Genomic DNA, 27,676 nt, shown 5'->3' on the forward strand with positions numbered 1-27,676 from the left:
CAGCGGATTGTTCAAACCACCTTTTCACTGGATCAGTGGTGTTTTATTCTTTTATTTGCTTTTGTATTAGAAATCTGTAAGAGCTTGAACCATTTGTTTTTTTACGATTTTTCTTCATTGTATCTGTGATTTTCTCCTTTGTTTTTACACACAAAGGAATTTTTTACGTTTGTTTGGTTGGGAGTCTACTGATTTTGTAACAACAAGTACACTTTTTTCACGGCTGTCTTATCGATAAGATTAATAGTAGGTAATCTTTTGTACACTTAAATTTATTTCAGATCTTGGTACTTACTTTTACGCCTAAATATAACAGCTTAAAAATCTAGTCACGAACGTTAATTGAACCTAGGTTTCAGGCTTCAAACGCTATATAAGTAATCCTTTGTTGAAAAGTGTCCCAAGTATATTGCCACTTACTTTATCACGCTGAATTCCATTTTCTAGTAAAAGTGTAACATAAAATATCAGCTAGCTATTCCTGTTACTAGAAAACCCTCTCACAAGCGGCTTGAACTTTGTAACAATTTGTTGTAGGAAAGCTGTCTTGTTCCTTTTCGAAGCAAACAGGGAACCCGACTACAAAATCTATTATATCAAGACTGTTGAAGTGAGATGCAACTACGCGCAGTGTATAGAGATGGCTTGTATTCACGATAGCGACAATATTGGTTTTAGAGGTTCATGGTACAGGGGTGGGATATGAAATATTATTCCTGTGACGTCACAATAAATCAGTTAATTAAAACGTCACAAATCACGCAAAAAGGGCGCTTCACTCACCTGAGGAACAATGGGATAATGGAGAAAAATTGCAATTAAGGCTTTACTTCAGTGAGTTAATTCATTTAGACCAGCCTTTGTTAAGGTAAAGTTTGGGCGACGGACTGGCTGGTAACCAGATTAGCGGAAAGGTTTTTTCTTATTTTGCTTCAATTTTGGTTAATTGTGATAAAAATAGGTTACTTCGAAACTAATTTATTTGGAAAAAGAGTCACGATTTTTTTTTAACTTTTATTTTCATTTGTCTTATCTCAGACCATTATTTTTGGGCACCGGTCTCTTCAAACACTGTTGAGCATTTCACAAGGTTCGAGCATTGAACACTAGATCACTGTGGGTTGGCGATTTGCGATTTGGAATCTAGGTTTTCTTAAAATGTTTTCTTTGCCCTTTTGTCAGTGGAGTTTGAAAATAGTTCAGAAAATTAATATTATAATAACTGTAAATAATTCTATTAACTACTAAAAACCGCAACGCTACTGCAAGATAACTATACTATCTTACATTTTACAATTATACAATGATTTAATTCAGAACTTGAGCTATCTGCTGTCTTAAATAACTGAATACTTACACAACTTCATCATCAATTCTAAGCCATAGTCTAACCAAAGTAAATCCTAAGTCACAATCGCAACTAATATCCCCGACAGACAACAGACGGATATAACTAGTGATGTCTGGTACAAATGCCGCTCTAAGTCATCCATCAAAATCACGTCTATTTCAGTTAATGCCACTGTCACAGCACTAAGCCATCAGTGTTAGCCGTTCTATGATTGAGACAAAGACACAAGATGTTTGGAAGGAACTTTGATGGATGTCGACACATTTATTACGAGTTTTATGAGTTATTTAGGTAAAAAGATCTATAAGAAGTACATATAAAAATAAGTGATAAATGAAAGTTGTTAAGCTTATATTTTTTCAGATTTGTTGCTAGCTTTATACTTTCCTTACCAAATCGATGCAAGAGACATTCAATATGTTTCTACATGATATAGGGTTTCATATAAAAAAAACATGTTACGTTTGTTACAATACCAGTCTAAAACAGACAGACAAAAATTTCACCAATAAAAACACTAACTTCAATTCACCGACAACGTATACCAATAAATTCGAACGCGAACATACTCGTGGGATGAACATATACAAATTTATTGAAACGTACCTACCGTGTTTACAATCAATATGTATGTATGTGCGGTATACAGACGTTACGGACTTACGACCGGCCGTGCCTGGAGTCATAGACGAACAGAAATAACGCTCACCTATTGTGCCGGCTCGATACGTACATCACACATCACAAGCACGCGTATAGCTCAATACACTCCCGTCGATACTGTTAGGGCTGCTACTCAAATAAAAGAGAAGAAAAAAAGCACATACCTACGTAGCTAATTACTTTCGCTGTCCCTGATTCAGTATGTATCGATGTGTTTCGTCTGTGCCCTTTGGTATAACATTTATATTTCATCAAAAGCTATAAACGAATTTTCAAAAAAATAATTTCCGTACGTAATATAAAGTATGAAATATCTTATATTTTAAATCAAGACTCTGAGTACACCTACAACCCTGCTTGCGTAAATCTCTACCTTGCTATTTCCCAATAACCTGACTATATGTTAATATCAAAATACCGCTACCCACTGTATTAGATTAACGACGGCTTTATTAAAATACCGGCCCTTCGGTAAGTAAAGCGTGCCAGCCCTACGCTGGCTTTGATCTGTTTGCACTCAGGCCGGTTAGGCGATGGGTGATCATTCACGACATGCCATTTCGACTTCGCGACGAGACGGCCGCTCTCAAAAAAGAAGATTTTGTGTCAATAGACATACCGACGGACAAACAAACGCTTCCTGCATTACTTCGTATCGTTTTCAATGAGCTAGTAACTGTATTGTAGGTTAAAGTAGTATGTCATGTAATGTAATACGCAACAACGTGTTAACAAATGTCCTTGTATGAATTACGTAGAAGTAACGCGCTTTCACCAAGAAAATAGGATTTATCTTCTTCATGAATTATTATTAGGCGAAATCAAGTGAATGATAAAATAATATTATAATATCAGATAGAGGTACCTATCAACTGAAGAAAGGTTTCTGAACAACTGTCTGACTGTGTATAAAACTTACATGCAAACTTTAATTTTAAAATACAATTTATTCATATCAGGCAAACTGAGTGGTTGTTAAAACCGGAGTAGTACTACATTTTATATCTGGTCAAATTTTCACCCCACTCTATTTGGGGATTACAGCGCAATTAAATAACATACGCCTACGTAAATATTCGGGCTTTAATATTTACATGTTTATGTATGTGCGGCCACATGTGGAACGTTATTTTTATTATCTGAATACTAAAATCACGGCCAAGGGATATAGCTGTAAAATGTAAGGATGAGTTCATCAAAAAATCTTCTAAGATATAGTTTTAATGATTTTATTTTAATAGTCTGATGAAAGTCTCACATCAACTATTAAGCACGACCTTTTATTATTTGTCTACAAACGACTTTTTTTATTTATCTCAACATCAAACAAAAATAATCTTCAAGAATTAAAAATAATTAATTGAAAGTGTCAACAATTTATTATGAGCGATGAAAAGTGTGAGAATCAACGAATTTATCTCTTTTCATGTCGGCTATCGTAAATTATATCTCACGGGTTTTTTTCCTATAAAAATGAAGGGGCGATTTTTTTATTCGTATTCAAAGTAATGTTTCCAATAAAACCGATTTATAAGTGTTAGGGTTCCGTGACTGGTACGAGCTGATCCGAATTGGGTATGGAGAAAACAATACGCCGCGGCACTGAATAAAATATGAGATTTTTACTTAACAGGCACCAGCTTTGTGGGAATATCCTTGTGATTTATGACTTACCGGCACACGGTACATGTCACTTTAGCCAATGAATTCTGCTATCGTTATTTTTATCTCGTTTAGCGGATGTCTTGTTTAATTCTCGACGAGTCAATATATACTACAAGACCTTCCACTTTATGCCTGTAATAATTATTTTATTTAGCTACAACATCCACGAGTTGTATGTCTATTTTGTACACTGGTGGAGATGTTATCAAACCATAATATTATTAAAGTCACTATTCAACTTCTTTACGCTTCACTTTGATTGTTTTTCAAAGATATGACGATTATAAATCAATAAAATTATCACCTTGTCTTGTTAAGCAAGAAGCATTGATGAAGTGAAAGGCTCACTGCCTTTCACAACTACTGGAGTAAAAATTTGATTAATGATTTTGTCGGGTGCAACCTGGAATTATATTATTTTCCATTCTTTGAAGACTTTGGCGTTTGTCTAATTCCCTATTTTATGCTTATTATCATTTTTTTTTGTGTAGACAATGCGCCTTGTTTCAGTGAAATAGATACAATCTGTATATATTTGTTCAATTATTCTTGTGTATGTGAAATTAACCCTGACATTTTCTTTACCATATTATGCCTTTTGATCCTCAAATCAAAAGGCAAGAGCGACAAAGAGTAATAAATTGAACAAAGAACGAACTACAACAATCGTAAAATAATTGCTTTGATTTCAATATTATTTCGAAAATAGAAACTAAAGTGCTCTATTTTCTGAAAACAATGGTGATTTTTTTTTCATGAATTTCATAAAAATCAAGGATAACCTTTTGCATTTCAATACAATTAAATAAAATTACTTAGTGTTTGTGTGACTACAAATGTACATGTTACCTTTATTACGTTGTTTCCGGTGCTCGAGCTTTCCTTCCTCGGGACGGAAGTACGTCACAGTCGCTAATTACCCCACCTACACCTCCGCGTTTGCCAAAACACTTGCTTTAACGGGTTCCGGTAGTGTTAACAGTTTTTTTAATGTTTTCGTGTCTTTTGAGGTTTAGACCAGTTTCCGGAGAAATATAAAGTTTTTATTTCGTCTGGAATTGGATTTTATGTCGTTGAGTTAATTCCTATCTAAAGCATAAATGGAGTAGTAAGTGGAGACAATCGAACTGACTTATAAAGACTGTAAGACAATATCTGTTATGAAATGTGGATGAGATCAAGAAAATATACTGAAACAAACAACGCATAAAATGTTAGTAAACAAACTCCTAACTTAATTTAACTTCATCCTATTTATTGCATTCGAGAACCCCTAACAAAGGGACGAAGAAACTTGTTTACAATTTGTCGAAGGCTACAAGAAAATCACAGTAACATCCATACTAAATAACATCATTCCCATGAGAAAATAATATCACCCTATAGTCCCCCACAATGCCCCACATGGCTTTTATATTTGAGTTATAAGGAATGAATATGAATACCTACGCATACAAGTCTATCGTATCGCGGGTCGTAAACACGCCACCATATAATTTAGTCATAAAGGAACATTTGCTGCCTCGAAAGCGAAGGATTTCGGCACTAGACGTCTAGACGCCATGATCAGGGCCAACCGCCATTTAAAGTAAGACATTTAACGTTGTGGAAAAGAGACAACAAACAACTGCAAGTGTCGAGCTTCGCAAATGCTTTCGAATCGTCATTCCGTATCAGAGGACATTATGTTGGAGTAATGTGTTCATGATGTTTTCTCTCTGTATAATAAAATAAATCAGCGTTAACCTATATCAACGCGAATGAACTGTTAAAGATAATTATTGAATGCCATGTACAAAATACGATACTTGTTCTCGAAATCAATGAAAATTATAAAATAAATTATATATGAAATAGATACTTAAAAACTTAATAATGAAACCAGTAATTTGCGTGTCGGATTCGACACACCTAGGATTCCGTACGAATTGTCAACACTTTCTTTTAATGTATAAATACATTTCTGTGTTTATTTTTTATGTTAAAATGGCAACAGAAATACATCATCTGTGATCATTTTAACTGTCTTCCTATCACGGTAAATGAAATAGAGTTTAATGATAGACGAACGGACTGTGGAACCTCAGAAAGGTACCGTTTTGTTCTTCAAAAACGGACCTTCAAAACAAAAGAAACAAAAGGAGATTAAATACATTTTCTCTAGCACAGATGTCGGTAATTAAATGGCAATCTGAGAGAATTGAAAGCTTTCTTAAGGACAGTGTAAAGTCTCATATAACGAGTGTATTTGTGGCAATCGATATCCCCGGGACAAATAGCCAGACGGTTTCTACCGACGTCTACACAACAGGGAGAAATGAGCAACTAATAATAATATGGGCTATGGCTACTTGTGTCGTTTCTTCTAGGGAACGATTGTTTTTGCCGCCGTCCCTATTCATTCTATTTATTTCTACTGTCCTTATATTTCGCGATGAAATATCAGCTGATAGTATTTTTGTGTGCGATGAGATTTTTTTGCATAGGTTGTGGGGAGCTATTAATGTTTATCGTCATATAAGTAACAAAAATTAAGTCATTTCCATATGTAACTTAATGAGTATCCAGAACATTTATTTAGTTACAAACAAAATACAGCAAGTAAGTAACACCTTAATCCTCTTCTATCTCAATAAAAGAAATGGCAAAATCCATATTGACCAAAGGAGCAGCCTCTAAGGACAAAAGGGCGACAGATTGTCATTTTCCAAATGCGTTTTTGATCCACACCCTTCGAACTCTCGGCCAGACACGTCCTGTGGTTCCTGAAATATGAAAGTCGTTTCATAACGTAATGTTTCCACAGAGGCCTCAATTCGATTTTTCTCGCCAAATATTTTTGTCAAGATGATATTTGATATTACTTTTGGAGAGTCTCTTTTAGGAACAATTCAATATTGTGATGAAACGAATCTATTTATTTTACGACAAAGTGCGACCAATAGTAATGTCACGTGACACTTGATGCTCATTAATAGACAGTTCCCTTCCTACAACTTTCTTTTTTTTAATCTAATTAAAATTTGATTCTACAAAGAGAAACGAAAAAGGTATTGATCTTATACAAGTTCTAACTATATTTATACTGGAAATATTATCATGGTAACAAATTATAAGTCAAGCAATATAATGTACCCCACAAAATATTGCAAAGAAAACGCAACCAAAGAAGTACATCATTCTAAGAAGCTAAATATTATGACTGAAATACATTTTATTGCTTGGTTTCGTACATGTGTCTTAACTTCCCCTTTTATGTTCATCCTGTAAATCAACAGGATTATATCGCGATAATATTACACCAATATGTATCAGATTACGTGCGTAAATGTTTAACATCTTTCCGAGTACTGCCGAGGAAACATCTGAAGCCGCAATGATCTTCATGTTTATGAGACAAGTTTAGAGGTCCAAGGGTCCTATAGGGGCATTTTGTAATCATTACTGTTGATAGAAAACGCTAAATGTGTAGAAAGGACAGTTGTTGAAAGCAAACATCATTTCTATGCGGTACGGTTTCGTATCGCAGTTTCATTCCGAGGAGTAGGGAAATGTGTTACGATATTAAAGAAATTCAGCAAAATAGCGAAATTCAAACAAGATTTGTCGAAGTGAGGCATGTTAGTAGTCATGTTCTTGTCATCTTTTTAATGAAGACGGAACAGCAATGTTGGCCGCGTTGAGTTGCGTTGCCTCCATCGATGAGTAACTGAGTACGTTTAAATTAACGCGGCAGTAATTCGGTCGGTGGCTGTCGCGTTTGAACGCCGGCCGCTTAATTGCCGGCTGTAAAATTTTTGTTTGTGTCCGAAATCGTTCGACATCCGTTGAGTAAATGAGAGCTGCATTCGCGTGCACTACAAAGAGCTTTTCATCTCGGCCGTTTCGAAATTTTCAATTTTATTTGCTGTTTTGTTTTGGTGGTCGCAAATTTTAAGTCGCCGCTTAAATAAATTCGTCCACCAGTTGTGCTATGAGCTTTTGGTGTTCACGAACGACTAGTCCAGTTTAACTCTTAAATTTAATTCAAACTCACATTTGAGCCTTTTGTTTAGTAACTACTAGATAAATTTAATTTATGGCGAAACGAATCCCAATTTTTGTTTGCGCTATCTATTAATTATTGAATACTTTAGAATAAACAGCATTAAAATGTTCTTAAAACGTTTGAACCCACCCTCATTGGACTACACAACAGACACAACACCCAAACAACGGCGTCTATTTCGCCAGCTATCATTATTTCTGCCTGCAGCTGCTATCAGCTAATTGCCGGCGGTATTGACCAGTCAGCAAGTAATAACGAAGCTGCATCGGATGCCGGTACTTATATATTCATTTATACACAAAAGCTCTGTTTGTTTGACATTTTAAACGCTGAGTTGAGGAATTTAATGTAGTTAATCTTTGAGTCATTCATTTCTTGAAAGCAAAATAAAGTTTCAACTTTTGAGTTTGAAAACCCTAGCAAAAAAAGTCAATATTACAATAAATATATTTTTTTTAAAGACAAATGACGAATCTATTGTAAATTAGGGAATGGCTTCATATGACACCTTGTAACCTCGTCATTATAACAAATACATATCGTATATCAAAATCTCTTTCGCCCTGAATACATTACATTCAGGAGTTATTAAAAAAGTACTGTTCTGTACTGTACTGTTAGAATATAGGAAAAATCCTATCCAAAACCAACAACAAAGTGACCATTAAGGACCTGTTAAATCTCAACATTTATAGATCGTTAATGACCAATATCTGCAATCAAATCATAATGATGTCTTAACAACGGTAATAGGTTATCGAGATCATTCGAAACATGAGCTACAACGCGAGTAACGAACGGTCAATTAAATATTATGAGCACATTATACGGAGCTGTTAATATAATGATGTGTGAACTTTATTGTTCCAATTCATGGTAGTTTCTGAATTCATAATTGCCATTACGATTTTCATAAATGCCTTTAAGAGTGCACGGAATTGTTGGAATTAGTATCAGCAAAGATTCGCGTTGTCTGACTCACGGTTGTGCTTCAAAATTACGCCTTGATATTTGTTTCCATGCAGAAACGATTGCATATAGAAAAAAATGTATCTAGCCGTTAGCTGCAAAATGAAACTTTTTAAAACTTTGTCATATCCTGAAAGATTATCAAGAAAGAGTAACACGATTAAGAAAATATTACCATTAAGGTACTTACGAATCGTCTACTTTGACCACGATTTTAACGAAATCGTATTGTTTAAATATTTTGATACTTCTCTCATACATTAAAAGCTGTAGTAACATCCAAGATTGTATTAAATAGACTCAATGACTCCATCTAGCAATAAATATGTCATATGTCATCGAGACTTCAACTAAGCAGGAGTGTTTATGTTCTACTCCGTTATTATATTATCTAAATCACGGCAAAAAGTTGTTTACGATTATATACTGTTAAAACTATTGAAAGTTTAAGTGTTGGAAGTAAGTTAAGTGAACACTGTAATGATTGGAGTGCGATAATTTGCAAAAACTTATAAAATACAAGTGCTTTGTGACGGTATATGTGAAAGTTTAGTGACTATTAATCCAAGTTAACACTCGCAAATCTACCGTCTATTAACTTTGTGTTAACTTTGTGTCAGTTGTCAATACCACAACAGGTCTATAATTTCGCTACTAACTGCAACGTCTCGGTGGGTTTGTTCGGTAAGCCTGCCTTTCGTGCACACAGTGGTGTAGGTTCGTATCCTACGGCGAGCAAAATCTTTTTGGGTTTATTTCGACATTCCTGTACTTGACAGTTCATTTATACGATGGCAAATTGTGATAACTGCGAGTTGCCAGTCAAACAAATTGAAAAAATAATTTGTTCCAATTGTGACAAAGTTTATCACCACCTATGCGTCAACCTGAGCGCGTCAGCGTTTAAGAAGCTTAGTAAGTTGAAGCGTTCTGCGTGGAATTGTCCGAGTTGTTTATCTAAGCAGCCATCTGATAAATCCCAATCGGATAATATGGTGGATAGTTCTGATGATGAGAAGAATAAAATGAATGACATAAGACGCATTATAAGAGATGAAATAAGGAACACGATGCGTCTTGAAGTTAAAAGTATGATCTGTGAACTTAGATCCGAAATGAATGATATTAGAAAACAATTGGACGAGTTGAAGCAATCTAGTTCCTTCGATATCTCTCAAGTTAATGATTTAAAAGCAGAATTTCGGAAAGTACAAACTGAAAATACCGAGCTTCGTTCACGTAACTGCGAGATGGAAAAAACGGTGGCTCAGTTGACGGCGCGACTAAACTCACTGGACCAGAGTATGCGTGATGCTAACCTGGAAATCCACGGCTTGCCAGAGAATAAAAATGAGGTGCTACCTAACGTTATCATAAAGTTGGCCAATGTTGTGTCATATGCACTAAAAGATGGTGACATTTTGAAGTGCGTAAGAGTGGCTAGTATGAAGAACGACAAATTACGCCCTCGCTCTGTTATAGTAAAACTAAGTAGTCCTAGATGTCGTGACGAATTTTATTCAGCCGTGACAAATTATAATAAAGCTCACAGTGAAGATAAGTTAAATTCATCCGTTCTGGGTTATGGTGATAAGAAGGTCCCAGTATTCGTGTCTGAGCACCTCTCCCCGATTAACAAATCTCTACACGCTGCAGCACGTCTTAGGGCCAAAGATAAATCTTATAAGTTTGTTTGGGTCCGATATGGTAAAATTTTCGTTTGTAAGAGTGAAAACTCAGGAACCATATGGATCAAAGACGAAAAAGGCTTAGATAAAATTGTTTAATAATATAATAATTAACAAATTTTATAGTAATTAATTTTTAAGTTACATTTTTGTAGTAATTGTAATGGATAGTATTTCAATATTTTATCAGAATGTGAGGGGTATGAAAACGAAGTCGCATGAAATTCTTATGTCAACTTTAAATTCAGACTATGATATTATTTGCTTGACTGAAACCTGGTTGGACGGCTCGTTATCATCCTCAGAATATTTTGACCAGAGATATACTGTTGTAAGGCGAGATCGCAGTTCTCAGTTTATGGATTTGTACTCTAAAAATTATGGTGGTGGTATTCTTATAGCTATAAGTAATAAATTTAAATTTGTTCATAAAACGAATTGGCAAACTACTGTTGAAGATGTGTGGTTGTGTATAAGCTTGGGAAGTGTCTGTATGAACTTGTGCGTAGTTTATTTACCGTCCTATATACCTAGCCATATCTTTGAGCAATTTTTCATGCGAGCTGAAGAAATTTGTTTAAATGATTTAGATAAAACTACATTAATTATAGGCGATTTTAATCTTTCTAATGTCAGATGGACGACACACCTTGACGATCCCTTTCTAGGAGCCAGTGACCTTAAATCGTTAGCATTGAGAAACTTTCTAAGTATTACTGGATATACTCAAAAGAATTTTATCAATAATACGAATAATAATATCCTGGACCTCGTGTTAGTGGATGAGAATACTGGCATCTCTGTCACCTCTGCGCCCCCCATTAGTAAACCCGATTCACATCATCCACCCCTTGAGTTAACTCTTGATAAGTCATATCATTCTAATTTAAGTCATAATACTTCACAGACCAAATATATGTTTATGAAAACAGATTATGAAGCGTGTGTTCGTGATCTACGTCTCGTTAAGTGGCAGGAGTACTTTCATTTGAGCTGTAATGAGTTTGTTCAGAAATTCTATAATATATTATGGGAAATTATTGATAAATATACTCCAAAGGGCAAACCTAAAAACAACTGCTATCCCGCTTGGTTTACAACTTCTTTGATTAAAATTATCAAAGAAAAACATAAATATAGAATTAGATTCAAAAAGTTCAAAAACCCTCGAGACAATGACGCTTTTGTTTGCTTACGCATGCAAGTTAAGAAAGCATTAGAGATCTGTTTCAAAGAATATATAGAAAGAATTGAAAATGATTTGAAGACAAATGTTAAAGCATTCTGGCGGTATACTAAGACTAAAAAATCTTATCGGGGTATCCCTGACCAAGTTCACTGGGGTGATCGTGTTGGCGAGGGTGGAAGCGGGGTGGTAGATTTATTCGCAGCGTATTTTGCTTCCGTGTATGCGGATGTTCAACCTTCTCATAACTTGTCTCCAGGAGTATCCTGGTCTAATTTCAGTGTTTCTTCTGTTAACATTACCGAGGACGACGTTAGGAATAGTATAAAAATATTGGACTTGAATAAAGGAGCAGGCCCCGATGGACTACCTCCTGTATTTATCCGTCTCTGTATAGATGCCCTTACTAAGCCACTGCAATTAATATATAATAAATCCCTTAAAGAAGGCACCTTTCCAGATTTATGGAAAATTGCACATATCATCCCCATACATAAATCTGGTACTTTGAATGACGTGACTAATTATAGACCAATATCTATTATATCACAGTTTGCGAAGATATTTGAGGGTCTCATATATGCTGCACTTTACTCCCACCTACGTCATGTGCTTAGTGATAGACAACATGGTTTCATGTCCAACCGTTCCACTATGACTAATTTACTTATTTATACTTCTTTTATTGCCGACACTTTTGAGGCCAGGGGTCGTGTGGATGCTATTTACACAGATTTTGCAAAGGCATTTGATCGCGTAGATCATTCAATTCTTAGTTTAAAATTAAAACATGCTGGTATTCATGGTTCTTTGTTGCGATGGTTCGATAGTTATTTAGTTAATCGTTCTCAGCTTGTAGCGTTAGCGGGTTATGACTCTGTACCATTTATTCCTAGTTCTGGTGTGCCTCAGGGTTCAAAACTGGGCCCCCTACTCTTTTTAGTATTTATAAATGACCTATTAGATAAAATGAAATGCAACTGTCTAGCTTATGCCGATGACTTAAAATTATATTACAGAATATCGGACCTTAATGATTGTCTGAAACTTCAGAATGATTTAAATGTCCTTCAAAATTGGTGTTTCAACAATAGAATGACGCTAAATGTTAATAAATGCCAGACAATAACATTCACCAATAGATCAAGTTATGATAAATTTGATTACCATATAGAGGGAACTGTACTTAACAGAGTATCTGTCATACGTGACCTAGGAGTACTTTTCGATGTTGCATTAACTTTCCGCCATCATATAGACAACCTAGTGACCAAGGGTAAGAAGATGCTTGGATTTATTTTCCGAATGTCCAAACCATTCCGTAAAAGCACCAGTATTATTATACTTTTTAATGCACTAGTAAGAAGCTCACTGGAATACTGTTCCACAATCTGGTCTCCATATTACTCTACTTATGCTGATAAGGTTGAATCTATTCAGGCTCGTTTTGTTAGGTATTTGTGTTCAAAGAAAGGCATTCGAAGATCTATTCCTGATTATGGTGACAGAATAAGACACTTTGGGTTGTTAAGCTTAAAAGAAAGGCGAATTCATTCTGATTTACTGACTCTTTACAAAATTGTAAATGGCCTTCTTGATGCCCAGTTGATAGAAGGTTTAAAGTTCCGATTTGACCGACGTAGTAAGCGACATCATCGAGTTTTTGAAATTCCTACATCTACTTTGAATACCACATTTAATAGCCCTCTTACACGTATGGCAAGATTATATAATGAGAGGACCATTGTGACAGATTATCCCATCGATATATTCTTTATGAAGTTCGCATCATACAAACGCTCTCTACTTAAACAGTGTGAATAGTGCCCATTCGTTATTATTTTAATGTGTATTTTAATTTTAGTAGCTTAGTTATTTTTGTGTAAGTCTCAAATGAGTTTCATGTTTTAATGTCATGCACTCCTGTAATTTGTACAATTGCTTGTGCTTTCAATTGTTTGATTTTTGAGGTTTTGTATAACATTGGGTGATTGTATTGTTGGTGTGCTTATTTTTAATAAATAAATAAATAAATAAAATAATGATTTCCTTAACTACCGGTTTTTTTTTAATTACTCTCCCATTAGTGGCATCGCATCGTAGCGTAAATGTCAACTCCCTTTACTTGTGTGTTCTATGTTCCTAAAGACTTAGCTCGAAGTTATTCAAGTAAATTGTTCCATTTCAGGCCGGTCTGCCTCCTCGTAAGTATTTCAGGCACGCAAGTATTCTATAAATATTTTATTGCTTCCTTTGTGTGGCAGAAAGCTCATTAGTCATTTTTGTCGTCGTAATTATGCGGTGTGTGCCGGCTTCAAATTTTAGTACTTGAATAAATGGTCACGTTATTATTTCTTATTCAATTGCTGTTTGTTTTGCCTTTGGAATTTATAGGGTGACACTTTATTGAGCGAGCAAGTTATTAATAAATTTGGGCATTATGAGTGTCTTTTGTTATATTTAGTTTTAGTATTTTGGTATTAGTAGTTTAAGTTATTTTAAAACTTAAACTACTAATACGTTTGTTCTATGGTCATAAACATTCAAGCTTATTTGCTAGGTAACCAAGTCTTTAATAAATTATCGAATAAGCTTGCTAAATATTCCATCTTTGGTCAATTTTCAAAAAAAAATAGAAGAAAATATTAGTTATTATTTTTTACATAACGTTTAACTCACGCGTATTTATCGTAGTCACGGGTGATCGAGAGAAAGTGCCCTTACGCTCGTGCTACCCCACATATACGTTGGGAGATTTTAAAATATTCCATATACTTAAATATATACGCGTGTGTGGGCTGTTTACTATTTATATCCTGGATTATAAAGATAAAGGTCATGATATACTCAATAAGAGCAGAACAGAAATATTTCAGATATCTTTTAAGTTTAGAAACTCAAGTAACAATTAAATAAGCACTAACAGGGTATTTAGCGTCCAATTAGTCTTCCGTTTCTTACCGTCCACTGAAAATCGTTCTAAACAACTGCAAACCTTCACTGCGAAACTAATGACGTGTTTCTTTTGTTACAGATAAAGTGTTGTTCGTGAAATACACCGACGATGGAGTTTCTTTTGAATGTTGTGACGGAGCAATCTAAACACTCGCTCCCGGTACTGACCGACACGTATCTGTACAGTTGAGTCGAGTAAGATGGTCAAGTAGTGTTAATAGACTGTTTAAGTGATACAATGAGCTTATAAGTTTAAGTGGATGTCAAGTGATCGGGAGAGGATGCCTTACTACGGGTACCGGGAGGGCGGGCCGGAGTCGGACTGTAGCGGGGGCTGCTCGGACTCCGAGGGGGGCGAGTCCGACTCGGAGGGAGGGCTCAGTACGGAGAGCACCGTCGGCCAGGGCCTGCCCTTCCCCGGCTTCACCCCAGTGGCCCTGCGGTACCTGACGCAAGAAACCCGGCCGAGGAGCTGGTGTCTGAAACTCATCACGAATCCATATCCTTTTCAATAGATCATAAGATTCAAATTAATCTCTTTTTTCTAAATATTCCGCATGAGTGCTTGCGAAACGCGACTCTGATACTTGAAACCCGTAGCCATAGATTCGAGTTCTATGTAAGGTAAAATACAATTATACAATAGCTATACTTCTATAAAATATATTTTGTATATTTGCATTTCCTTTTCAGAAATTTATTGAAATATGCACATAACAAGTTTGAATTGGTACACGGTATATGGTTATCGTTATTAACATTTATCCCTATAAGCTTGGAGATTTAATAAATATTCGGAAACAGACATGTGAAAATAACATTACAAATTACATACGAACTTTTTATAAGAATCAGTTTCATTGGTACGTAATTGTAGAATTAAATTAACTAAAGAAAGAAATGAATCAACTTGCACAAAAGTTAAAGCATATAAGTAGTACAATCGTAAAAAGAATTATTTATCTTGCAAAGGCAATATGACAGCCATATAATACCAGCCAATATTTGTCTCACTGCTGGACATATTCCCGTTTAATGTGAACAGCAATTGACAACCACAGTTGCCCAAGATTCTTTTTGAATTACTGATTTTTGTAATGTTGTAATCATACTATTTTGCTAGCGCTTAGCTACATCACGCGGCAATAAGCAGCTTATATCTTCAATAATACAGTATATTTGCACATAAACACAGATCTAGCAACAAAATGACAGTATACACTCGAAATTGTTTACGCTCACTTAAAACGATGATGGCAAACACTCCGCCTGACGATGGATTTGTGGGTCGAGTGCTATTAGAACATCTCCACTCCTCAACAAGGGATATGGCTACTGGTATTTATATTGTAATATTTGGAAATAACGATAGCAAAAATTTAAATTAAATTTGCCGTTTCATTTTCTGTTCATTTCGTTTACAACAAAATTTTTAATGTATAATGATTTCGTATTGAAATAGTGAGTTATTCCTTTGTGTTTTTTGAAATAGCTTTCGTTTTTTGCGAATGACTTTGATTAAGTGTTTCTATTTTTAGCCATAATATAAATACTATTACATAATACTAAGTTATGATTACCTGCACTAATATTCGAATATAGGTAATGTAGGTACGTCTATGTACGATGCAAACTGGTCTAGAACCTGATTGACTATAGCCAAGCAAACGTGAACAATGTTTACTGAAATGCTCGATTTGGTACCGTAATACAATTGGACGGAGTTCCAGATGATATCAAATACAAGCGGCTGTATCAAGGTGCTGTATTCAGAGCCACTCGACCTCTGAATAATTGACGGCGCTCGCGAACATCAAAGCTTTGACGCGCGTATTGGTTACTATGGCAGAGACAGTTGCACTTGTCGGTTATGAAATCAGGATTTGTATTTGGAGGCTTTTATTCCTAAATTTAATATCTTTACAAAAAATAATATGAAATCTAAAAGACAGTTAGAAAAATAGTTCGACTTTCTTACAGTAGAAGGCCATCCAAAACAGTCAAACATGTTTAACAAAAAATCTACGTGATCGTTGTAAGTTCATATTTCTAAAATTGGTAAAGCTATCATTTTTGTGTTTATTTTTTTGCTGTGTAATTTTGGACTGGCTAGTACCTATAAACGGTGGTTAACAACATGCATTAGGGCAAACAGGATTCGATATTTGTTGTTGCAGTGGTTTATACCAGCAGATGACAGATGACGGATGACAGATAACGTGTTTATCGCTTTTTTTTAATAATTTACATGTCCGAGACGAAACGGTGTCCTATTTACCTAGAGCCCGACGGTCAATATACAAGGTTGTGCGGCCTTCATAAAACTCAATGTTTACTACTAACCTTAAAAATAGAAGGACATTAAAAATACATTATAGACGACTTCACGAAACTTTCTATATAAACATTCACAGGTCGGAAGCGTTAGTTTTAGATTACTGGTAAGGTTAGCAACAAAGGTCGACTGGGATATCAGATTAAGAAACTGAAAAAAAAACTAGTTTCTTAGCTCATTTGTGTCAGAATGCCAGTTTTTCAGACTTTAAATTTAATTGTATTCAGAAGCCATTTAAGATGGTGTTATTTGACTTTTGTAGCTAACTGTACCGTCCGTATATATTTGATTTATACAGGATGAATGTGCGTTGAAACTAGACTAGGTTAAGATAAAGTTTTACCAGTTGTTGAACAAGAAGGCTAATTACTGTAATTACGGACAGTTTGCTCCGTTTCAGATACAGGATGGTATTTATTTTTAAGCATAATAATATGCAAAGATACGAGTTAACAAAAGTATAGCAAGACAAAACAATTTCACCTAAAATAAATTCGTCGACGATTTTTCGTAGTCGTAGCAGAAAACAACACTGTCTGAGCAAGTAACATGCAAATTACAATTCGTGCAGAGATCGAACTCTTAAAATTGATCCTGTCTATTTGTTTGGCAGATAGCCACACGTTTCCAGCAGTATGAGCCAGTCAAGATGCACGTATATCCAATGATCATACTCTTATATTTACATCACGTTTGGCTGGAACAAAGTTAATTGTGATAAACCAAAGAGTTTGCAAAATAACCTAAGCACTTGATATAATGACTTAAAAGATTTCACAGAATACTCCAATAGTCAAGCTCAGAAATTTCTTTTTGTACCAATATGAACTTAAATAACTGCGGCTATGTATATAAAAGTACTTTTGTCTTAAAAAAAAAAAAAAAACTTTTCGAAACTAGTCGGTCACCCAAATCGTACGTAAGTAAACCGCCATTCTCAAATAAGCATTAACCCGCGTATTAACAGAAAACATTTTAATAATTAATCCCGCACAGCCAAACCACTTAAAATAAGTACCCCACCGAGTTTAATCAGACACGTTCATAAATAACTGAGTAACCGAAATTTTACTCCAGTCGATTACGTAGTAAACAAACAGAAGCAAAAAGACAACCTTTGTTGGCAAGTTGGAAACGTAATGAATATGTAAATTGAATAAAACGTATGTGTTCCAAACGAGTTCTAATTTTCCACAAACAAAGGAAATTATACTCATTTTAAAATTTAACTTGAGAATTTATTCTGAGTGACAACGAAACGGAAATAACGAATAAGCTTTTTTTCGACGTCTTGTGGTGAGTGGTGATGATTATGATGGTTGTGATTTTTGGGATTGGGTTAGCGGCGTATACATGAGCAACAAATTGGCTTATATGATAACAAAATATATGAGTTTAATAAAGACCGGCTGGTATAAAGCCAGGCCTCGGGGGCAGACAAACAATCATGGTAAGAGCAAGTACCGCGGCGTTTCCTTTGCTTTTATATCTCTCGCCAAATATACTGAGTTTGATTATAACCTCGTTTCCGTACACTCACATTATTTGAGAGAGCTTTATATTTTATCTCGTTTTTTTTTTGTTAATATTTTAATGAATCCGTTACTTTTGCTACACATTTTGTTTTAAATATGAAATAAAATATGTTTTAAATAAAAAACATTATTTTTAAATCAAGAACATTTGACGATACTGTAATAACATTTTCAGGCATTACGTTAAAAATAAGTTTTTTGTCAGAATTATAAACAAACTAGCTGTTGCCCGCGACTTCGTCCCCGTGGGTAGAAGATATAAGTTATGATTTACACCTGCAGTATTTTTTCACATTTTCCTTTGTATCTTCGCCCCTATTAGTCGCAGCGTGATGGTTTATAGCCTAAAGCCTTCCTTGATAAATGGTCTATTCAACACAAAAATAATTTTTCAATTTGGACTAGTAGTTCCTGAGATTAGCGCGTTCAAACAAACAAACTCTTCAGCTTTATATATTAGTATAGAGTATATAGAGTATAGATATAATTAAATTATTTATATTCATAAAGTCTATCAAATACAATGCAGCAATATTTCTAAACTACCTGACTAGTAATATCTCCTTCATATCAACATGCTCTAATTTGTTCAAGCTTCCTAAATGCATAAATTTCTCGAGCAGTTATTTAACTTCTTGAATAAACATAAATATTTCTGTACCTTTATTGCTTACTAGCGAGAATACGTTATTCATTTTCAGTTAGTACCAGTACCCAGAGCCACTACGCTACTTAATCATTCCGGCTGAAACCATTTTTACCTGATATTAATTTTCTTTTATAGTACAAACAAAAGTTCAAAGCAACAATACCAAACAAAATGATCGTGTTACAGCCGCGGCCAACTATCATATAAATTATGAAAAACAAATCTGGTTAGTTTCAACTGTGTGGCGTGTGTTAAATCTAAATTGTTTTAGGCGTATACGAGTATACTTACGATATCTGGGTGAAAACTTCGGTTGATTGCTATTTTTTCCTCTTTTATTTGTTATTTAAATCCCTTTAGTCTTTGTCAAATTCCGGATATTCCTTTTGGTCCATCAATGGGTTAATCAACCTGATAAAATGTTTGCAGTACACTGAGTTTGACCTACTTCGACCTACACAGGTTACGTTGTATGTATAAAAGTATTTAGCGTATGTTTCGTTATCCAGATAAAATTATTTGGCTACGCATGCATATACAAAGAGCATCATGAATTCATGAGTCACCGCGACGGGCGTAATCTGTAAAGTTGAGATATTGCAATAGGCATCTGTTAAATGATTCAGATATAAAATCATAAGACCCAGTTCTACATTCTTGATTTGCTGCAAGCAAATAACTTAAAGTTTTCTCTTACGAAAAGTTGCATTCGAAATTAAACTTTAAAATGAGAGTCTTAAAAAAGAAAGTCCTTAACCGCGTTTAGCGTAACATTAAATTTGGCTGTCGAGTACTCCAAGCCCCTCGTATCTTGTGAAGCACTGAATAAATTAGGTTCTACAGTTACAGTGGGTGTAAGTGGAAAACTAGAGTCTCGCTTTGTAGTGTACGGAATCTCGGGTACCAACAATTGACACGAATTCACTCAGTTCACGATAACTGGTTTGTTAGAGGGTTGTCGCGACAACACCTGCGACGGAATCCGAGGAGCTCATTAACAGTTAATTATGTTGAAGAGTATTTAAATGTGTATGTTCGAAACTATGTATGCTGTAATTAGTCGAAATTATATTCTAACTATTGAATGTTGTACTTTAGTTAAAAAATATATGAAACCAGTTTATTATTTCAGATCGCATTTTCCAGTTAATAATTCTGAATTGTCACCTACCCACAACTTAATTTATTCTTTCATGAGCACTTGATAAAAAGCATGAGAACAGATTTTCGAATATAAATTATAATAATTTATGCACGTTTATTAAAACGGGAATTCATTAATTATTGCGTAATTAATAAAACCATGTGAACTGGGACTGCTTGTAAATAAAATATGCAAGGGTATCAAAAATGAGCTGGATTTTAATTTAATATTTTTATGAATATTTATTTTGCAAAACCTCGAGGCATTTACTTAATAAATACAACGATGTATACGAATGATTTGCCTCTTTGGCAGAATAAGAAATACCTTTGCCGTATTAAATTGGAAATTGGAATCCGCGTTCAAGCTCACATTAATAAAAAAAGACAGATCTTTGGTCGCTTTGTATTATAAAAAGATGGTCTTTTCATAATACAAAACTGTATAAATTGACGTATAATGACGTATTACAGTATTAATTGCAGTATAAATGACGTATCCCTAGAAAGTTCGCATACAATTAAGCCAAAAAAGAATACCTCAAAATAGACACATTTTCAAGCATCGCCGTCGTTTCATCTCAAAAACCAACCGTTCAATCTGAACTCGTGAGAGCATAACATAACGACAACTATTAGATAAAACGTACACTGTACAGTATGCCACAAATTAGTATAAACCTTAACTTCAAATCGCCTTTGTTACTCAGCTTTAAGGTCGATTTTCGTAATGCCTCGTTGTCAGTGATGTGTGGTGTACCGTACAAGGTAATACTAGGTCCCGTTGGATCTGTGCCGAGCTACCGATCGAACAACAATTGTTACGAGGCGCGAGTTCACCCCAGTCTGACTACCGACTACCTATTTGTTATCACTACCCTACAATTATGTAAATACAAGCCTACATACACGTCGATAAGCGTGACCTGAAAATACTCGATAAAATGGTTTGTTGCCATCTATTTCAAGTAAAGGGTTGAATAGCAAATAAGTATGTAGGTGAAGTATGGAGGTGAACTGAATTGTAGATGTAAATTGAATGTGTTCGGAATCTTAGCGTTGATTTTGTTTTTGGAAATGTCTTCTCTAAATTAAAATATACTCATTTTTTCGGGACAGTGTGTTTGTATGACATGTATCATTGAAGCTTAATTAAGGTATCTTTAAAAAAAGGACGTCGAAAGCATTCTATTTTTTTCCATGCATACCTTTTCCTTTGTCCAATATCAATAATACGTTAATTTATCATATCGAAAATTGTGCCAAGTATACAGAACTCATTTCATTTACCAAATTGGTGTTATGCATACCTGATACTTTTTGGATCTTTCTCAATTCTCTTTTGTTTTTCTCGAAGGAGCCGTGTTCGATAACCGATTTAGGGCTGGCAAAAATGGAACCGAACAAAAAGATTTTTGTCGGTGAATTTTTTTCATATAATTCAGGTTGTAAAATAGACGTGGAAGAACCGGGTTAATGGGATGTTGGGTCATGGGCAGGCTGCCACGGATGGCTATACTGTAAGCATAATATTGTCATAAATGTCTCTACGCTGCCAAGACCTCTTGTGAGCGGTAAGCTTAGTCCTCTGATAAGTGTTGGAGATAAGGATGATATAGATCTATCTAGACCCAAGATTATGTACGAGTATATACTCAATCTCCAATACTCCAGAAATATAACTTCTTTTCTGCCTGTTCGTAGCAATTAAGGACTTAGCATCGCAAGCTTTTCCTTCTTAATGAGTGGCAAATATAGGCATAACATTGGTGTGATTAAGCCTTATTGTAGTAACAGCAAAACATTCTTCAGTGCGGAAGATGGAGGTCTAATAGCTGAATGGAATCGTTAGTAGATGATAAGGCAAAAACTGTTTTATTAGAAATTTTGCCTCGGTGCTTCCTAGTGTAGTAATTTGGCTTCGCTTCGCCGAAATTTTCTTCTGATTTATATTTCATCGAAAGTGTTATGGAGCGGTTTTTTCTATAAAAGTCGTAAAGTCGTTTTAGTTGAATATATTTTCGAATTTATTTATCCGAATAGAAACAATATTAATGATGAAATACCAGCCTTATTTTAAAATAGGTAATAAATAATCATTTCATTTAATTGCATGAATAAATTTTTACCGTCCACAATTTCATATTTCTGTAACATAAATAATGAATCTGTATATCATAAAACGAGAAGCTAGAATTTTTAAATTACCTACAATTTCATCCAACATAAATAATTGTATCCAAGCTCGATCATATTGAATCAGACCTAACGAATGTAATAACATTTATTTCAATTTGAAGAGGTATAACGAGTTGGAATTGATTGCGGCCATGTTGGCATATCTCTGCAGAATAGGAATGTAAACATGTTTACGATCACTGAGAATTAGGTACACTGCCTATGTAAACAGGTACCTACTTATTGATCTGATCCAAGCATATTCGGGAAGCACTATTTGCACGAGTCCTCCTACCATTATAAGACTTTGTGACTCAATACTATATGGTGTACTGACTTGAAAAACAATATCATCAAAGAACACCTGTCTTTTGCTTTTAAATAATTCTTGCTTATTAAGTAAAAAAGTTAAGTGTCTTCTGTTCTTTTAATACTTACCAATATAATTTAAAGATAAATAGTAAGGAGAAAGTCTCTTTTCGTATAAAAAAAATGAATAACATTAGACCGGCTCGCTTGAGTGAGTGATATTAGACAAAAGAATTCAATTAGAAACTTAATTCATCTCTGTCTGGAAATTCAAATAAAGTTTTCCTTAATTAACTTCAACGTACACTGGAATACTTTTTGACTTTACAGCAAAAAATCTAAAAAAAGGTTGTAACACAGCAGCGAGTCGCGTCACATCAATGTACCGCGGCTGTATGTGGCACATGCTTTTAGTTATATGACTCCCTCTCTGCACATTCAGCTGCACAGTATCTCCCTACAGTATAACTAAAATTAAAAAAGTTCCCTTTCACAACACCGTTTTTATGTTACACGAATATTCGTATAATGATCCTCACAATTGAAATGAGGTTCTTCATTAGAATGTAGGGCGGTATCATGGCGAAAGCCGAAAGAGCCCTTCGCTGTAATGTATTGTTATCATGAAGTCGCCTTTGATATTTTATGAGGCTTTTTACGCAATATATGATGTTGCTATACCTACCTATCTATAGATACGTCTGTAATGCTTTAGGAAACTCTGTATTTCACAGTCGTTGTGCTTCTGTTCTATTGTCTAAAAGCATTTCTGCTGTTTTCAGATCGTGATCCCAACCCGCTTTTTTTTTTGTTTTTCTCCAGTAAGAAGTTCAAATAGTGGTATCCGTTCAAAAACTACAACCTCCAGTTTTGCACGCGGAATAGCGTGGCTTTGTAATTTTGTTTTTAGCATTTACCGTGGAGCAAAAAGAAAACAAAGTAAACATGCTACTGATGCGGCTTGCTGGCTCTTATGTCGTATGCATAGGGGTCATATTTGATGTGACTGCGACGAAATTTTGAGTGCGGAGTTCCATTTGTGTTCCAAACCGTGATAGCACAAAGCAGTGTTGCTTGCAAGATAGTCTTTGAAATGCTGTGAGGTAAAAACCAAGTCAAATGAACTTATCTGTAGCAAAAAGAAACTCAATTTTATGCAATCATATTTCATTTTTTGTGACCTTAAAAAAACATAATGTCCATCCAAATTCATTACAAGTCTTTAAGATTTATCGTAAGCTAAAAAAAAATCCATAAGCAATAAACTAAAATAAACAAAATAATGTTTCCTCTTTGAGAAAAGTTCTTGAACTATGCTTCTAATAAAATACGGATAAATGTCAATTGGGAAATAATGGCGCCAATTGAGAAGCCTAAAGTGGAGATGAAACCGATCCAATTAACTTTTCGCGACACTTTCATCGTTTGCACATTGATTTTCCTGGAATTTCATTTATATCTTCCATCCTAGTTTCAATTCGTTAAATTTAATATTGGTGCTTCTTATTTTTACTTTGTTCACTGTAAGAAACGAGTTTTAATTACTTTTTAAATTTTGGATTTTAGAAATTGTGTTGCATGTGTTGATACGAGAAAAAAGTTAGGGACCGCATCTAACGTAGGCAGTGACATGACAATGTATCATACTAATTATTGTTCATGAAGCATTTATCTATAAAATATAAAAAGCTTTCAATGTCCATGGCAATTAAGGATATATTAATACCTGGACAAAACCGAATTTAATGACATTGGACGAGTAATAAATACCAACCGAATATTGTTTATATAATAATGGCATTGACTCAGTTTTTTATTACAGCAGAACTCGTTCAGAAATGTCAGTCCATTTGTAAAGAATGAAATATTAAAGCGAGAGACTCGATGATTTGAAATCAGAGCCGCTATCGTGCGCTTCTTCACTTCAAGATAGTGCCCCGTTTACTGAAGCTACTCAACTTGCCGAAAAACTTTCCTATACTTCGGTTCCGTTATAAAAATGCAATACCGCTATCTAGAGTAAATGTTTTATTAAATACATTTGCACTTCGGGCGTTGTCGAGAGCACGTTTAGCGAATAGAAGTGCAAGGGTCTGTGTTTTAATAAATGTCTCTGTAAAATATGTACATAGGTACACTATAAGCCAGTGAAACTATATTTTATCCCACATATCTCATAGCATCCGCCAGTAATCACGTACTGTTTATTTTCCGTACCAAAAACAGAGTCATGAATAAAGACATCAGAGCAGAGTTTTTTCAATGAATAAACACATCATGCAATGTTTGCGAAAATAAAATAAAACTTGCAATTGCTTGAAGAAAAGACGGACGGAACGTTTCAGTCGCTATTATAGCCGGTTTTACGGTCAATAAACTTCGTATCATGCACAATCAATGACAATCATTGGGTGAAAATGCGGAAACCAATTATAAAGGCGCCATTACGATTTCATGAATAGCTAATTCTGGAATCGTAAAAATACCCATAGAATTATTTTTATGCGAGATTCTTTTGGTTTATCGGAAAGTAATCGCTTTAGCACGTAGCGAAAATTAATAAGCTAGAGTGTTTTCATAATTTTTGTATAAAAACAAATATTATAAAGATAATCAAAAACGTAGATCAATTTAATGGAAACCTTGTCGCATGTTCCTCGCGCTTTTCCTCCTTTCAATCCTATTGAATAACACAGTCTAGTAATAACAAGTGTACTGTACTGTTACAAAGCCAGTCCAGTTCCAGTGGCCTGTCACTGGATGAGTGTAAACGAGCGTCAGTAGGCGCTTGTCGGGACAATGGGTAGGCCGGTGGCGCTTCCCTCTCATAACACAAACCTTTTGTGATACCAGTCGCCTCGATCCACATAATGCTATGAGATTACTCATTAAAATCGCTGAGCACCGACCGCCTGCCGATATTAATTCAAAATGAATCCGTGAAATAACAAAGGTGAGAAAAAATAATTCGGTTACAAATTCTTTGTTATGGAAATTCTTATAAATATTTATCAACATCCTAATGGACATAATTGCCAAACAAAGACATTTTTTCGTAGGATAATAATGGTAATTTAATACAGTTACTAAGAACATGATATTAGGTCAGCGTATTACGTACCTCGCAAAATTAACGTCAGCAAAATCTGTACAATTATTCCTACCAAACTAGCTTTTCTTACTGTACTATCAGCAATAACTTAATACAAATATGAAAGTATGCTTTTGCAAGATGAGTAACAAAGCCAACTAAAAATATTCAAATGTAGAAAACTGGCGTAGATTAAATCAAAATCTCCGAAAAAATATAGGCTACAGAATTAAACCCGACGTATACCTCTAACTTTCATAAAGATAATACTCATTTCCATAATCCATTATTGTAGACGGCACTTTCAATCAACTAGTACGAACCTAAGCTAAAATACATTATTGAAATCGCATTAAGATTTAAATATTCATATCATCTGTCTGCTTTCTTATTGAATAACGAAATAAGATCGAAATCAGGTGACAGAATACTAATGATATTTTTTTATCTAAATTAGATAAGTAATAATCTTTTCGAGTCATTTTTGAGAACTGAGGAATAAGTTTACGAATTTATGTTTGTCCGGGACTACAGTGAATTAAACTATTATTATAATATCATTCGATATTAAAGGCTTTTAATATAACTTTCTATCCAAATCTTGTACCGTGATGTAAGCTGGCCTGGTTAGTTGCGCTGAACGCTGTAGGTACCGTAGATTGTGGGTTCTATTCTTATACAGAACAAATGTTGGTGTATGTAGCACAATCATTTGTTCTGTACCAGGGTGTAATTTAGCTATAATGTGTGTAGATTTAGATACATAAGTATAATATGTATAAGTTTTCTTTGCTTAGTTTGAGACTAGAGAAGGTTTGTGTAAAAGTTGTGGAATACTATTGTTATTGTAACAGTCTACAAAAAATACATAAGAGATTCCTGCAGCTGTCCACCAAGCTATGCAGCTTAACAGATTCAATGGGAGTTAAAGGTTGAATATTTTTCCCCTTCGTAGGTTATGAAGCGTTAAAGGGTCCTGGCCGTATTCATTTTACAGGTCATTAGAGGAAAAAGGGTAAACAAAATTGTGGATGCGACCTTTTGTCCGTTTTAAAACAAAATCATTACTTTTTCACAGAATAAAACGCATCAAAGCCCATTTAATGCTTAATATGGAGAGAATATTTAAGCAGTCGTACAGCATGAGAGCAGTGATCGATCTTTTTGTTTCAAGAGCTTGTATTTTTAAAATTAATGTTTAACGTGACATGATAATTCTTGATGATAGGTCTTGTCATGAGATAACTTGCTCAAAGGCTATTTATTTTTTGAACACTAATAGCATTATTGGCGCATTATAACATTATGCCATTGGCAATAAATTTTCATGTATCCCTATATAAAACAATCTCTTTCATGGTAATCCGAAAACCATTAACCAGAACCTACATCGAGCCAAAAAGATCTGATGCTAAATCCAAACTAACCAAGGAGGTTGAATAACAATGACGAAATCCATGATACAATTGCTCACAATCAAGCAGTATAAGTGTGCTAGCAAGTACCGTGTCGGGCTTGGCACAGTGAACGCGCGTCAACCCTACCATGACGTAAACTTCCTTAGGTAATGACGAACTCCGCAGTTGGATTTATTGCCTGACGCCTCTTATTGAGCTCGACTGCAGTTAATACCGGCTGTTTGAGTTGGCTCTTCGTATTTAATGCGCTTTATCCCGCTCCCTTAATTAGTCGAGAATTTCTTATATTCAGCGACACTGCAAGTTTTTAGTTTTTTTATGCTTTACGAGTCGTTCTGTACTGGAATTTCTTATTTCATTGTGTAACTTAGGTATGCGTTAATGGTTTAAACCTTATTTTTTCACTCAGTTCTTAATCAGAGTGATCTTAGTTCTTCAGTATTTAATCATAAGATAATACGCCGATGCTAATGTATCAATCCGCCATAAAACC

General features: G+C 34.8%; 2 protein-coding genes across 6 annotated transcripts in view; both read left to right on the plus strand.

Annotated features, from left to right (window-relative positions):
- Positions 1 to 27,676, plus strand: part of LOC113491855 (voltage-dependent T-type calcium channel subunit alpha-1G-like) — a 130,448-nt gene that overhangs the window by 68,810 nt on the left and 33,962 nt on the right. For all 5 annotated transcript variants that reach the window (XM_026869034.1, XM_026869032.1, XM_026869035.1 and 2 more), the window contains exon 3: positions 14,605 to 15,024. In XM_026869034.1, the coding sequence (XP_026724835.1) occupies positions 14,786 to 15,024 (239 nt within the window). In that variant the 5' untranslated portion in view covers positions 14,605 to 14,785. The remainder of the gene's footprint in view (positions 1 to 14,604; positions 15,025 to 27,676) is intronic.
- Positions 9,488 to 10,483, plus strand: LOC113508710. The gene has a single exon (XM_026891796.1). It carries the CDS (start codon positions 9,488 to 9,490, stop codon positions 10,481 to 10,483), a length of 996 nt encoding a protein of 331 aa, XP_026747597.1.

This window comes from Trichoplusia ni, chromosome 3 (genome assembly GCF_003590095.1).
Source record: "Trichoplusia ni isolate ovarian cell line Hi5 chromosome 3, tn1, whole genome shotgun sequence".
NCBI classification, from domain to species: domain Eukaryota; kingdom Metazoa; phylum Arthropoda; class Insecta; order Lepidoptera; family Noctuidae; genus Trichoplusia; species Trichoplusia ni.